Consider the following 16193-nt stretch of genomic DNA (forward strand, 5'->3'; position numbering starts at 1 on the left):
CAAGTCATAAATCAAGAAATAACTTTCTCTAGTTATTCCTTTAAGCTGAACATAGACAAAGCCATTATAAAATGTTCAATTCTGCTTTTTATTTAAAATATTGTAAGGTTAACAAAATGTTACCACTTCAAATTGAGTTTCCAGTATTTCATTTTATTTATCAAATTTGTATAGCCATACATCACTGAAAATTTTGCTGATTGCTGTTAAAATAGTTTGCTACTGTGTTCTTGGAAGAATTGATAGTTTTCTTGGCACCTTCTGTATTTTATAGTGATACCCCTTTGTGTGCATGTGCTTGAATGCATGTGTGCTTAAAGACTATATATACACGTAAAGTATATTGTTCAATATCTGCTTTCTTAAGTCCTAGATAAAAGCACTTCACAATATTCCACAGATAAATTGTACAGCAAAACACACTGAAGGCTAGTAGATTTATTCAATAAGCATTGAGGCAAGCATGTATCAAACACTATTTGCAATCAAACTATTTGTAATATATCTTAGGGTTAGGGTTAGGGTTAGAACTCTGGATGAAAATAACACTGCACCCAATTAAGTAGTGGATTGAAGACCTGCTATTACTTGCAACTTCACAATAGGCTACTTGTAGATGTAGGTTATGGCTGGATGGCTACCATGAAATATGGTTATCCTTTACTGAAATTGTTGCATAAAATTTCACAAACATATATGAGAAGCTCTTTTATATGTACAGTTGCAAGAAAAAGTATGTGAACCTTTTGGAATTTCATGGTGTCTGCATTAATTTGTTATAAAATGTGATCTGACCGTCATCTAAGTCAAGAGTACTGACAAATATAATGTGCCTAAAATAATAACACAAAAACAATTCTGCCCCTTCATGTCTTCATTGAGAACCACCATAAAAACCTCATAGTGCTAGTGGAAAAAGTATGTGAACCCTTGAGTTGACCTCAAAAAAGCTAATTGGAGCCAGGTGTTAGCATACCTGGAATCTTGTTAAGAAAATGAGTTTGGAGGTGTGGACTAGAGCTATGTTGACTGTTAAAAACCACTCAAACTTTTTGAGTTTGCTCCGCACAAGAAGAATATGCTTATGTGAGCCATGCCTCGCCAAAAAGAGCTTTCAGAGGATCTACAGTCAAGAATTGTTGATTTACATAAAGCTGGAAAGAGTTACAAAGTGATTTCAAAGACCTTAGAAATTCACCAGTCTACAGTTAGGCAAACAATCTACAAATGGAGATACTTTGGGACTGTGGCTACTCTACCAAGAAATGGGCACCCAGTCAAAATGACCCCAAGAGCACAATGAAGACTCATCAATGAGGTAAAGAAACAACCCTGAGTGACAGCCAAAGATTTGAAGGCATCATTGGAACTGGCTAACATCTGTGTTCATGAGTCCACAGTACGTAAAACATTGAACAAGCAGGGTGTCTATGGCAGGACACCATGAAGGAAGCCGCTGCTTACTACAAAGAACATTGCTGCATGCCTGAAATTTGCGAAAGAGCACATTGACACTCCACAGCGATATTGGCAAAATGTTTTGTGGACTGATGAAACAAAGATTGAACTATTTGGAAAGAACACGTAGCACTACAGCTGGCGTAAAAAGGGCACTGCATATCATCATGAAAACATCATCCCAACTGTAAAGTATGGTGGAGGAAACATCATGATTTGGGCCTGCTTTGCTGCATCAGGGCCTGGCCAGCGTGCAGTCATTGAGGGGAAGATGAATTCCCAAGTGTATCAAAAAATTCTTCAGGATAATGTGAGAATGTCTGTATGTCAGCTGAAACTCTGTAGAAGTTGGGTGATGCAACAGGACAATGACCCAAAACACCGGAGCAAGTCCACAACAGAATGGCTTCAGAAAAACAAAATCTGCCTTTTGGAGTGGCCAAGTCAGAGCCCAGACCTCAGCCCAATAAAGATGCTATGGAATGACTTGAAGAGAGCCATACACATGAGACGTCCAAAGAATATGACAGAGCTACAGCAGTTCTGCCAGGAAGAATGGGCTAAAATCCCTCCTGAACAATGTGCAGGTCTGATCCACAGCTACAGGAAGCGCCTGGTTGAGGTTATTGCTGCCGGAGGTGGGGTGGGGGTCAACCAGTTGTTGATTCCAAGGGTTCACTTACTTTTTCCACTAGCATTTTGAATGTTGAATGAGTGTGTTCAATAAAGACATGAAGGATCAGAATTGTTTTTGTGTTATTATTTTAGGCAGATTATATTTGTCAATACTCTTGACTTAGATGACGGTCAGATCACATTTTATGACAAATTAATGCAGAACACCATGAAATTCCAAAAGGTTCACATACTTTTTCTTGCAACTGTATATTTTTGTTATTGTTGAATTGCTTTTTTTCTCTTTTTTCCTAGTTATTTTTTCTGTTTTATTAAATAAATAAAGGCAAAAAATGTAAAACAACTCCCCAAAACTGTAAAGGACAACATTGCAACAATTATTTAAAAACACGTAAGTATTTAATATAAAATAAGGTTATTCTGTCTGGGCTGCAAAAATCCAGATGACCACTAGACAATAGCAAAGTGAGAGTTCTCTGAATATCTTTGCTGCCCTCTAGAGGTTACTGATGTTTTGCAGCCAACATATGAAATTTGACTCCATTCACAAAGACTGTATTCTCCTCCCAGCCAAACAAGGACATGAGATCAATTGAATCAAAAAGCTCACTAGAATTTGCACTTGAGAACTTAGTCTCCTGGGCAAGATCTTCATAGGGGTCCAGTTTTCCTAGCAAGCCTAAGAAAGGGAAAGAGGTGGCTGAGGTTTTTGTGAGATGAATTTAACAGATGGTGGCACAATTGCTGCTGTATTTATTGTATTCAACTTATTCTATCAGTTTTACTTTAACTCTGAATCAGAAATCCTACTTTGCTCATTCCTATTATGATTTCAATCATCCCTGCATATGAATAGACAACAATTTAAATGATTTTAAAACATATTCTACTGAGATGCATCTGGAGAGTGGGAGAGCCTGTGTAAGTGTATTTTAGAACCATATAAACACACAATCTACCAGGAATATCTTGTCTACAAGTCTTACTGAAAATGTAAATCACAATATTGCCCAGCTCTTGCCCAACTTCCAGTTATTCATAATGCCCACTAAAAGAGCTGTTCCCAATGAATTATTTCCAAAATAAGTTAAGCATTAATACATTTCTCCAACTCTAGGGGTGTTTTAAGCTTAATCTATGAATCCATTAACAAAAATAAACACCCATTTTCAAATACATTTAGCTATAATTTTGGCTGTTATAATGCATCAGACTTACAAAGTCTGCATCCAATTCTAAAAAGCCTGTAGTTTTCATGCTGGCAGCATTAAAAATAGTGGAGTTTTATATCTCATCACATTTCACCATCACTAGACTGAAAGTCTGCCCCATACTCTGTGTGTGTGTGTATGTAATACCTCCATTTACCATATAAATACAGGCTTTTTAAAAAAAGTTTCAGTGGCATTCTTGTGGAGCACACAGAACTGCTATTGAGCCTGTCAATGAAAATGCTATGTACCTGTAGAAGTACTTGTAGTGCAGACTGGTGCTTCCATCAAGGGAACCCGTAGCTACTACAATTCACAATTATAATGCCTCACAAAATGTTCAGTTGATAGAGCACCTCCATATATCAGATTTCAAAATCAGCGGTGACACTACATGCTCCTATGATATTCACGTGAACCCCATTTAGTATAACAAACATCTGAAAGTCAGACTTTTAGAATTCATGAGTTCTATTCCTCCAAATTAATCCAAAAATGGGCTACCTGGAATAATAATACATTTGACTCCATCATTTAGTGAACTGTCTCTCATCCTCTGGTGTACTACTGATAAAAGCCCAATATAGCCATTTTCTTTCTTCTTTTTCCCTGCATAACTATGAAAGCAATTTCCGCGGTGGTAACCTTTTCTGTGGATGCCAGCTATTCACATGATGTATAATGCCAATTTTTCCACAAAATGGCTGCACGTTGCCAAACAGAAGTCTGTACCACTAGTATTCCATAAGTGGTTATGAAGTGAAGACATAATCAGCTGAACCTCTGAATCTTGGAATAACTGAATTTGACCTTGCATTCCATTAATCAAGGAATGATTTACTTCAAATTGTATACCTATACCATTTTATAAGAACTTCTCAGGCTATTCAAAGCTTGTTGAGAATAAGGAAGTGTCAGTACTGCTGGATTTTATAAGCTCTTGCTTCACAGTCTTACGACTGGAAGCTGAACAAACACATGAGAAGCCAGTGGATTATATGGCAACGCATTAATGATAAACAGAATTCTGTGATCAACAGAAATTATGGGATTTCCTTTGGTAGGAACCCTAACTTATAATTAGTTGAAATTTCCTCTAACCACTTTCTTGGTTACAGCTTATGGATAGCGCCCACAAGACCACGGCTTTTATCTTGTTAGGCAGCTGTCCTCCTCAGTGTAACACATACTGTACTGTAAATGAAAGGAGGGAGCGCCACCTATTGCATCTTATAAACAGCTCTTCCAAGGCTTCACAGCATGTGAACAATACTGTACGATATGGCATTACAGATGTACAAGCTCTCCAAGCCATGCTCCGAAGTATCATCTTTTTGATCAGTGTAGCTTTGGTATGTTGATGGTTAATCACCAGTCGAATAAGACAAATGCCTTCAAGCATGGTGAAGTGCTGCCCCCCGGTTGCATTTCCATTACCACTGGGTTTCTATTTTTGTTCAGGCTTTCCAGCAAAAGTGCTTTCTTCAGCAAAATTTTCAGTGCTTGAATGAATCCTCCTGTTTTATAAGATGTGAAAGAATTGCGTAAAAAAACAGTTCGCACTGTAATTTAAATACAGGTAGTCCTCACTTAACAACTGTTTAACGATGGTTTGAAGTTACGACAGCCTCAGAAAAAGTGCTTTATGACCTGTACTCACACTTACGACTACCACAAGCTGTCACACACCCCCACAATCACATGATCGTGATTTGTGACCCTTTTTGCAACAGTTGTTAAGCGAATCACATGTTTGTTAAGCAGATTCTGGCAAAAAACATTCACTGGGGAAGCTGGATTCGCTTAATGACCATGTGATTCACTTAACAACCACTGTAAAAATGGGTCTGGTCATGTGGTTACTTGCTTAATGACTGCCCTGCTTAATGACCAATTTTCTGGTCCCTATTGTGGTCATTAAGCGAGGATTACCCGTATGGCATCTACTGAGCCTGGATCCCGCCTTTTTAATGATCTGCATCCAGAAAGTTTTCCTTCAGAGATGTATATAATCTGAAACATTCAAGAAAAAGCTAAAATCTGGCATGTTAATTGCCCCAAGTTTTACCTAATTACTTCCCTGAATAAGATTTGAAATGCTGATTGGTACACAATGTGGTTGCTCACTTGTTAAAAAGAGACAAATGTTGTCACATTAAGCTGGTTTTAAGAAAGTTGCCCATTAGCTTCTAATCAACGATACTGTCCTTTAATTCTAACATCTTGTAAGCTCTAGTTAACTCTATCATGATTTATTTCCTGCTGCTTGTACTTCATCTCTGTGGAAAAGACAGTTCCAGTACAATGCAAAATAGGTTGTGTTGTAAGACGCACCAAAGCTGAACACCACAAGTCTGTAGGAGAGAATACAGGAATTTCTACTAAGGGTTATTGTTTATTTAGTCCAGTGATGGAGTAGACATTCTGCATGCACACAATTCCAGGTTGTTAAAATTCTGGCTTTTCTGAAACTCTGAAAATCAGCATTGGATTTAAGTTTAAGGCAGCTTCCAAAATTCAACAGGTTGAACTTTCAAAGAATTAGCTTTACAGTGTGCTTTGATAACCCAACGCAGCAACTTATTATCTGGTGGATATTTTATTTGCTTTGTAAGCTTCCTGGATTTGTTATGAATCAGGAGCATAACCTGCTTGTGTGTGAATGCACGTGGGTGTTCAAGGAACGGGAAATAAGACATTCAAAGAAACAGGTCTTGCATACTGTAAGTATCATATATTTTTACTAAATTTAATAATTTTTGATTTAAAAAGCAGCATACCTCTTTCACTGAGAGAAAGATGTGCACTAGGAGAAGCTGATATTAGTACAAACCTACCTTGAATTTTCAAAGGCGTGTTTCATTTCTTTTTGACTTTTCTCATTGACTGGATACAACAGGAGTACAGATAAGCCTAAGAGTATGAGGATGGATGGAATTCCACCAACCAAGATTTTCAGCGTGATGACAACATAGATGGACTGTGTGCACATCCCCGATTTGTAGCCTACAAATCTATTAAGAAGTCATGCAACTGTTACTATAATTTATTCAAACCATTAAATACAGTTAAGACTCATTCCCTGCCCTCCTCCCCCCCCCCCCATTTGAAAGTTGCTCTTGTTATTTTCCAAGCTTTCCTGGCTCTTTCCTATCAGCTTAGCTTATGCAAAGACCAATCTTTTTAACGCTGATGGCTGACCTTAAAATAATGCCTCTAATATTTCTAAAGCAATCTGAGCAATGCAGTCATTCTGATCAGAGAAAGAGTATCTTGATCTCCACTAACCTTGGACAGTCCCTTTAATCCAGCCCATTAGTACCTACATTATGTAGCTACAACGCTTGGCAAACTTGTTTCACTTAATGGATTAATCGGTTTCACCCTGTGGGCTAGGATAGCTCGCTTATTTATTCACTGCATTTCTCTACCACCTGAAACGTAACTGGACGCTAGGGAGCTTACAGAACTTACATATAAAATGCAGTATAAAATCAATATAATAATTAAAGTAAGAACTCCAATCTAACTGGTGATTCAATTAAACACTAAAAGTAATAAAGTTAAATCCATTGAATGGAATATGGCACCGCTGGTTTTAGTTGATCCCCGGAAGCCTTTCAGAATAGCCACATTCTCAGCTGCTTCCCCACCTGCCATGAGGGTAGGGGTTGTTCTCACCTCTGGGGGCAAGCTATTCTGGAGGAAACAAACTGCAACAGAGAATACTGCCACTGGGTCCCCTCCTGCTGTATCTCATGATAGGACTCTTAGGAAACGCTCTCTAGTTGTTTGGCTAGATATAGAAACTGTTGGGGGAAAGTTTCTATATACCCAGGCTCCAGCCATACAGGGCTTTGTACATATTGCCCAGCACCTTCCATTACACTTAGAAACATATTAGTAAGTAGAACAGTTCCCATAGCACAGGTATAATGTAGCTCTATCATGACTGGGCATGTGTGGTGCTGTGTTCTGGACTAACTGAAGTTTCTGGGTGGTCTTCAAGGGCAGCCCCATGTTGAGTAAGTTACAGTAATCTAATCTAGAGATGACAAGGGCATAAGCAATCATCTTAAGTGGATTTTGTTCCAGATAAGGCTGCAGCCATTACACTAGCTGAAGCTGTGCAAAAGCTCTCCTGGTTTCCACCTGCTTTCTGAACAGGAGCCTTGAGTCCAGGAGGACCCTCAGATTGTAAGCTTGCTTTTTCTGGGGAAGCCAACTCCATCAACAGTAAAAGAAATGGGTGAACAAATGCTTCTTTAAGGGCCTCTGGCACTGCCTTTTTTCTCACAGAGGCATTAACTACAGTCTTGGCCCATCTCCTAGTCTGTCCCTGGCTGTTTTTATTGGCCAGGTGAGGCAAGGACCAATCAGAAGTGGCAGAGCCAAGATCACAGAGGATTCTGTCCAGTTCCTCTGGATCTACAGGCTCAACAGTCTCTCAGATAACACCATGAGATGTTATTTCTGTTGTTTTAATAGATTCCATCCATCTGGCTTCCCACTCGGCGTAAACATGAGCAAGTTTATCCATGAAATGCTCAGCCAGGTAATCACACTTTCATTAACATGATTTTCTGACCCATCTTTCCCCAAAAAGGTCCAGGGCACTTGGAACAGTGGAGCTGGCCAACATTCTGCGGATGCAATAAGGGCGAAGAAGTAATTATGCTTTACTACCTTTATTGCCACAGAGTAGGCTTGCATATGGACTCTTACTTATGTCTGGTCACACTGGCTTCCTGTTTTTTGTCAGCATCGCTCTAGGTGTTTCTTCACCTGCTTCATTTCCAAGAACTCCTCAGTAAACCAAGGTGCTGTATGGGTGGGAAGAGGCCACTTAGAGGCAAACTCGTTGAGCACCTTGGTGCTTCTGTATTCTAGAAGTTAGCAAGGCACCCAACAGAATCGCCCTCCAGACTGCTGAGAGGTTTCCCAAGCACCATCAGGAAGCATGCTGAATACCTCAAACATTTGGGGTGGGCCATCTTAATAGGCTCCTCCACCCTGCAGAGGCTGGTAGCTCAGTTAATCCCATGGAATTATCATGGAAGAGATCTATCCCTGACAAAGGACTGATAAGAAAGTCCTCTAGAACCAGATAATGACAAATCTGCTCCCAGGTAGACAATGGAGCTAAACTATGGCCAGCCATGTGAGTCAGGTCAGTCATGACTTAAGACAAGTCCATGGTTGTCATGACAGCCACAAACCCTTGAGTTGCTTCTGTGTAGGGGGCCACATAGATGACCTTGAAGAAGCCATCCGTACTTGCAAGATTCTGTTATTATCTCAGTAAAGTATAGTTCTAGTTTTCTTGTGCAGACATTTCCTGATCTGATCATAAGGCTGAGGGATGGTAAGTTGAAATCACTGGGTACCAGCCAACTGTGCAAATCTACAACCATCCCTGCAATGAGATCAAGCAGCTCAGTGAGGGATGCCACCATGCAGCTGGGAGGATGGTACAACAGCAGGATCCCATAGCTTGTACCTTTCACCCAGGACTGTGAGCAAGTCTGTGGCTACCTGCGGAACATGCTCCTTGCAACAGCTAGGATCTCCTGGCAAATAACTGCCATGCTATCTCCTCTGCCTGGGGTCAGGATTGATGTAAAACATAAAACAATGTTACAGTTTTGAGCCCAATAGGCACAATTTCTAGTATATGTTATGGATGCTTTAAAAAAAGGACTTCCATAGTGCACCAAAGCCCTTATCAGAAGGCAAATTAGTGAAGGTGCTCCTTGCCTCCTGTTTTAGCCTTCCACAGTGCTCTCTCTGCAATTCTAGCTTCCCTTTTTATTCTTTCTGGCAGCTGGGCACACTTCCAAACAAAGTAGCAGCAACTCACCAATGATATTTTCTAGAATAACTGGAGACTTCCAGAGGCATAGACTGTTATAAATTAGAATGAATGCACTGTAGCATAGCTATTTTCCTTTTACTGATTCATCTTTAATTTAAAATTGGGAGGGCAAACAAATTACTGTGTTGCAGGTACAACATAATCTGTCCTATGGCACATAAACATTTCTTGTCTCTCATTCTTTCCATCGAATGACAGTTTTGTTTTAATGTCTTACCCATATCCTTCCTTCCTTCCTTCCTTCCTTCCTTCCTTCCTTCCTTCCTTCCTTCCTTCCTTCCTTCCTTCCTTCCTTCCTTCCTTCCTTCCTTCCTTCCTCCCTCCCTCCCTCCCTCCCTCCCTCCCCTTTCCCCTTCCCTTCAGGTGAGTCTTCATTCCTGGCAACTGCTTGGACTAATCCCTGCAGGAATTTTTGGCAACATTTTGGAAGTGGTTTCCCACTGCCTTCTTCCTAGAGCCGAGAGAGAGGGACTGGGTCAAAGACACCTAGCTGGCTTTAGTCCTAACACAGGATTAGAACTCATGGTTTCCTGGTTACTAGTGGTGCCTTTAACCACTATACCAAACTGGCTCTCTATCATGATCTATAAAGGTTCTAAATTGTAAGACTTCTCTTAGTGGCAACTAAAACAAGAGTGCAGAAAGATTAAGAGGATCAGACTAGGGCAATACTAAATTTGAAATTTACCAGTGTAAGATAGTAAAATTGCCTGGCTGTCTAAAGGAGTTTCTGGGTGAACGTACAGCATCTAGTCTACAGGTAGTAGATCTCCTGCTACAGAGAATCTTGTTCAGTTCCTCCATTTCCACAAGCTCAAAAGAATTCCAAACAGTTTTGGAAGAGTCATCTCACCAAATTCTACCCAAATGGCATCTAACTCAGAATGAATGCAAGTGATTTTACATGCCAAGAATCCTGCAAATGAGTTGCAGTGGCCAGCAGGAAGTTCTTCACTCTGCAACAATATGCACGTGATCTGGCAAGAACTGATGGCAATGTCTTCCATCTTCAAATCATATCACCACTCCTCCAAGATAAACACCAGATGTGTTTGGTCTGAAATCATCTAGAAGACACCCATGATTGTTCTGAAGGCCATGAAATCCTGAGTTCAACCAGGATCCACCTCTAAACATGGAAACTGAACTCACCCAGCACTAACAACCTGGACAACAATAACACCAGTGCATATATGAGATCCAGAAGTTCAGTGTGGGTTGCTACCAGGCAGCAGGATGGAGAGTACACCATCAATAGCCCTAGCCTGTTCCTCGGCTCTCACTAAGCATACAGATGTTCATACCAATAGCTTGTAAAGTTACTAAAAAGCATTACTGTATTGGATCCCCTCTCTGATCTCAAAATAATGGCTGCTGCAGTACCAGGAACCTGGGGAAGCAAATCTCAGACAGGGCCATATCCCCATCTTCACCCAACCTAGGTTTCTTTGATGCAGCCCAGGTCTACACACTCTTCTACCACCACACACTGAATGGATGTAGTCCTATGGAGTGCTGGTAAATTAGCAAAATCTGGAGGCTAAAGTAGCCAACAGCACAATCACTGGAGCCAGGAAAGAGCCAGAAGAGCCAGAAGGGGGACTGACAACAAACTGTAGACTCCAAATTGTAGACTTCCAGCCACTCAGACTGGAAACTGGCTACTCCACATTTGATCTACCCCACATTTGGTCAACCAAAACAAGATTTGGTTTGGAAATAGCCCTATTAACTTCAGACTGCTTTGGAGGCCCCCTGATTCAAGCTGGGCCCCAAATCCAAATCTCAATTCAGAAATTCAAAAGCAATTATCATCCTTTTTCTGTTTGATGAAATTTGTTGAATATTTAATTTTTTAAAAATCTTCCCTGAATTGGAGGAAACATACAAGGAAAATAAAGTCTTCTGATGGATTAAGCCTGTCATTATTCACAGTAATACATTTATGGGATTTTATCAAAGAACCACATCTATATTTGGTAGGTTTTCCAGAAAAGGATGGGCCTATCTCCTTAGAATTCTTTTGTGAACAGTTGTCATAAAAATGATATATGCCACACTCTCTGCTTCACTGATATGAACCCTTTCTTAAAATGAGTTAAAATTGAAAATGTACTTATTAAATGGCTGTATTTATGGTTGGTAGGGCAACTGAGGTGGCTATAAATTGATTACATTTTTAAAATAAATAAATAATGTGGGTGTCTTTATCGTACCAAACTGAGAAGTTAAATGCAGGCATAATGATAAAAGTAGGTGTAGATGGCTCGCAACCCTCTCATTGCTAAACGACAGTTCCTAACATCCCTAGGATACATGGACAACGGCAAGGGATGGAGGAGATGTAATTTATCAACATCTGGAGTGCCACAGATTGCCTATCCCTGCCCCACTTTCTTGAATTAAACTAATACAAAACCCCAAACAAAACAAAACGTAAAACACTCACTGGAGACTGAAGGAAGAAATCCCCATTCCAATTCCAGTTGACATTTTTGTGAAAAATATGAAGGAAGAATAGAAGATGGTTTCATGCCCTGGTAAGTGAGGATTCTGCAGTTGAAAGTGGTCAACTACATCAGGCAGCATGGACCTTTAACCAACAGATTAAAAAAATGCACATCACAATTAGACATTATAGGAATACATGGTAGCACTTAATTTTTGGCATCTACTTGTTACAATTCTATATACACTTGTAAGGTACAGTTCTACTTTATTTACCCTGGTTATGCATAAACCATGGAGGGTTCTGCAAACTAACTACAGGTAGTCCTTGTTTAGTGACCACAACTGGGACTGGCAACTGAGTCATTAAATGAAACAGTCACTAAGTGAAACCATGACTGTGCTTACGATTTTACTTCAGCTTTCCTTTGCTTTACAGACCTGCGAAGGTCATAAAAGTGAGGATTGGCCACAAATTACTTTTTCATCCCATTGTAACTGCGAATTGTTGCTGTATGAGACAGTCGCTAAATGAGGACTACCTGTAAGTCAGGATTGAAAGTAATCATGAAGCAATTAAGAGTCTCTCTTCAGGTTATTGGGCCGAAGCTAGGATAGCTAAGGTAAAGTCTCTTTTGAGTCAAACTCACTCCTGGTGTAGTTTCTTGGGAACAAGATTGCTACAATTTGCCACTGCCTTCCTCTGGGATAATATTTTTAGTCAGTCAATCTAGACTAGAGCCCTGGGATCTCCTAGTGTCTCCTACCAAGTGCTAATCAGATGCAATACTGCATAGCGTTTTCAAGTTAGCCAGTGTCACCTACAGTGGTCCTAATGGCTTCAAATACCAACATAAGCGAGAATGTAAAGTAGAAAAGCAGTTTGATGGACTGTCAGCCAAACTGAACTGCTGCATACTTGTTTATTTCATCAAATGGAATGAAAAGACATTAATAAAAATATTACTACAACAGAGAAACTCTGCATATGGACATTGTGAAACTAACAGAACTGAGTACAAATATTCTTACAGATCTATTACTTCCATGTCAGAAAAAAGCAGGAGAACTTTTATAGGGTGCCTCTAGATGAAAATTTCATTATGAAATTGTCCCAATTTATGCATGAGAATCAAACAAAATTCAGTTTGTAAATCTCCTGTTTTTTTCCCCTTTCCCTTCTTTCCCAACTTAATTCATTAAAGAGTCAAAAACAAAATACAAAAATATTCTTTGGTTGAAACTGCTAGAAACTTTCAGTCTAGAAACATCCTTAAAGCCCCCCAATTAAATTAAAATAATTTTTAATTTTTAAAAATGACTGAAATAGTGTCAGAATGTTTCATGATTGCAGGGAGACTTAAAACAAGTTGTTTCTATATAACTCAAAAGCTGATTTTGAACAAAACTCTAGAATTCAATCTTTTTTGCCCTTATATAATTGCCATCAAACTTCTGATGGCTTCAGTTCTAATAATAAACCCCATTTACTGAAACCTTTCTTATCATTCCAGTCCTTGCAAATAATAACAACAATAATTTACAACTCCCCCCCCCACAATTACATGCAAACCTCACCCCAACATTTAAGAATAAGCAAATTGTACACAATCACTAAAGGGCATTTTAAAATAAGAATAAGTTGTTTTCTAAAAAATGACTTTAAACATCTCATGTGATTTGTAACTTAGTACGTGGAAGGCAGCTGATCTAAAATTAAAGGCACATTTTGGTAATAAAGCTTTTACAGTCTCATATTTACACATTGCTTTTACTGCCATAAAATAATATATACTTTTATATATAGCTAACATGGATAGTTTCAAATGTTTTATTGCCTGATGCTATAATTTTTTTTCACCTTTGGGATATGTAAACCTGCTGTTAAAATCACCAGGTTTTAATCATTCAGCCTTAGACTCCTCTCCCATTGGTTTAGTCTCAGGATTCTCAGCAAACTCACCCATTACAGATATTAGAAAGATTCTAGTCTAGTGGGGTACAATCTGAGGCCTCAAGTTTGGACCTCTGTAGTCCCAAGGGCTCCCCACCCTAAAGTTGCCACTATGTATTACTGCACTGAATCAACTCCATCAATATTCATTTTTAATTAAAATGGATCAAATGAAGTTTCCATTCAGGCCCCATTCACTGCTTTGTCTTGTCCTTCGCATCTTCTGGATGCAGACTGCAGGGTATCACCTAAAAGTTGTGCTGCTTTTAGCCAGAGAGATGTAGCAGATATGCCCTGCACGCCCTGCCCCTTATGCTCACACCTCTACAAGATACTCTTACCATGGCAGGAGGAAAGACGCTGCAATGCTAAGCCCAGATGCAAAAGCCACGAAGTAGGCAAGATAGAGATTTGGGATAGTCACCAGCATGATTACAGAAGGAATCATCAACTAGAATGAATGGAAATAAGGAGAAAAGATAAATCATTCCATCCATGGTTGAATGTTTAAAAAAGGGAAATGTCTTAACTGGACAATGATATAAACTGAATTAAAATTACTGTACAGACATGACAATGATTATAGGCATGACAATGTAGTAAGTCACCATCAACTCATCTAGATTAACATCATTGGCAATAATTGGTATCAGTCTGCTAGAATTTCAGACGTGGGACAAAACGCTGGATCTTCTGTATGCAAAGCATGTGCTTGAAACTACTATAGTGGCAGGCAGCCTTTTTTGCAGTAGGAACCACACTTTTATTTTTATTTTTGATTTTCCTTTTGCTTCTGAAGGCTGTTGAGCAGTGTTTTTCAAACTTGGCAACTTTAAGATGGGTGGGCTTCAACTCCCAGAATTCCTTAGGCAGCATGCTGGCTGGGGAATTCTGGGAGTTGAAGTCCACATATCTTAAAGTTGCCAAGTTTGAAAAACACTGATGTAGAGCATGTGGCCAGTAACAGGTACTCTTCATCCTTCTGTTTCAGATCCACCATAAATAGGACATCTGTTATTTCTAGAGGCAGCCTCCCTTCAACCTTCAGTTATGTAGTCTGGGCTCTGTTGGCCTGAACAGAATATAAACCATAACAGGAAGGGATTCTTAATCAACAGGATAAGAAACTGGAGGCTTAGCTGCAATTAAGTCATCAAGTCATCCCAAAGGTATATCGCATATTTCAACAATGGGTTTGGATGTAAAGGCATGGCCTGAAAAAAGCTATTGCTCAAATGCTTACATTCCAGGTTGTATGATTATTAGGACTATGATGTGCTTAGGGTTCGACTTCAAAAGGGTGCTTCCAAGTGCTTAGGAGCATGAGCCCAGCACTTGTCTGGGACTCTTTAAAGCAGTCACATTTTTTCCTGTGATCTCTTGGCTGCCCTCTGCTGTTGCCACATGATCCCGGAAAAAGGCATGGCTGCCTTAAAGAGTTGCAGACAGGTGCGCCATTCCTTCCTCTGTACGCTCTGAAGCACCTTTCTGGAATCTAATCTGAAGCACTGCACAGCCGTAAGAATTAACAGCCCACTTACTGATATTCCGCACGCTGCTTTTTTTTTGCCAAAACGCTTCAGAAATCTTTGCCAGAAGGGAACGCTTGCTGTAGCTGACACCTACATGTTATAATGGAAAAAAACTTGTCAGAGAAGGGAAAATTATAGCTCTGTTGTGTTTAGAGCTCTCAAGGGAATTAGCTGTGCAATTTGAGGATTGCCAGCACTACATAAATATGAACAGCTTCATGTCACAACAAGAGGGCAGAAGCTTGGACTCTGGTGGGGTCAGCCCAAAGAGATATATATGCATGAGTTTAAAAAGGTGACCAGAGAGCCAGAAACCAATTTTTAAAAATCTTTTTATTATATTGTTATTGGCAGCCTTGTGAGGTAGTCAAGACAAGACTACCAGAAGTACTAGCTCTAACTTTATTGTAAGTTACATTAACCTTAAGTCTGAAAGTACATCTCTCCCCCCTTGCCTTTACAGTCCAAGAAACTAGGGAAGGTCCCTTCTGAGACGTTTGCCATGCCTACATTCCTTCTGTGGACTCAGCTGCCTCTTATCTGGCCATTGTCTAGTCCAGTGTTTCTCAACATTAGCAACTTTAAGAGGTGTGGACTTCAACTCAAGCTGGCTGGGGAATTCTGGGAGTTGAAGTCCACACATCTTAAAGTTGCCAAGGGTGAGAAACACTGGTCCAGTCCATGGCTATTCTTCCTGTCTCCCAAAATCATTCATACCATTACAGTTATAAATCTTGATACATTGTGTTGTTTCAATACAGTGATGTTTATATATAATTAGAGATTATTAACATTCTATCATTTAGCTTAAAGTATTGAAAATAGAGAAAAGAAAGAAATCTATCAATATTGATTACAGTTTAGGATGTTAATATTACAAGCATAAAATTATTTGGCTTTTTCATCCAAAGATAAACATAACATTAAAAAAAAGAACTGCTGCAACTCGCATCAAAGTATTGGTTGTATGATAATGGTTTCAGTCTTAAGGTAAGTTCTCCATTGTATTGATATATAACCCTCTAACATCTATCCACTCAATCAGATCTAGTAGAATGGGTTCTTTACACATCCTCTGG

General features: G+C 39.5%; 1 protein-coding gene across 1 annotated transcript in view; it reads right to left on the minus strand.

The window, feature by feature from the left end:
- Nucleotides 1-86: 86 nt before the first annotated feature.
- The window catches only part of MFSD2B (MFSD2 lysolipid transporter B, sphingolipid), a 39345-nt gene continuing 23238 nt past the window's right edge, over nucleotides 87-16193 (minus strand). The window contains exons 10-14 of the mRNA XM_025170350.2: nucleotides 15124-15204; nucleotides 13924-14033; nucleotides 11630-11773; nucleotides 6143-6319; nucleotides 87-4822 (exon numbers count right to left, since the gene is read on the minus strand). Of these exons, the coding sequence (XP_025026118.2) occupies nucleotides 4753-4822; nucleotides 6143-6319; nucleotides 11630-11773; nucleotides 13924-14033; nucleotides 15124-15204 (582 nt within the window). The 3' untranslated portion in view covers nucleotides 87-4752. The remainder of the gene's footprint in view (nucleotides 4823-6142; nucleotides 6320-11629; nucleotides 11774-13923; nucleotides 14034-15123; nucleotides 15205-16193) is intronic.

The sequence above is a fragment of the Python bivittatus genome, unplaced genomic scaffold (genome assembly GCF_059951505.1).
Source record: "Python bivittatus isolate LINGU-HERP-01145 unplaced genomic scaffold, Pbiv_v1 ctg000020_np1212, whole genome shotgun sequence".
Taxonomy (NCBI): Eukaryota; Metazoa; Chordata; class Lepidosauria; order Squamata; family Pythonidae; genus Python; species Python bivittatus.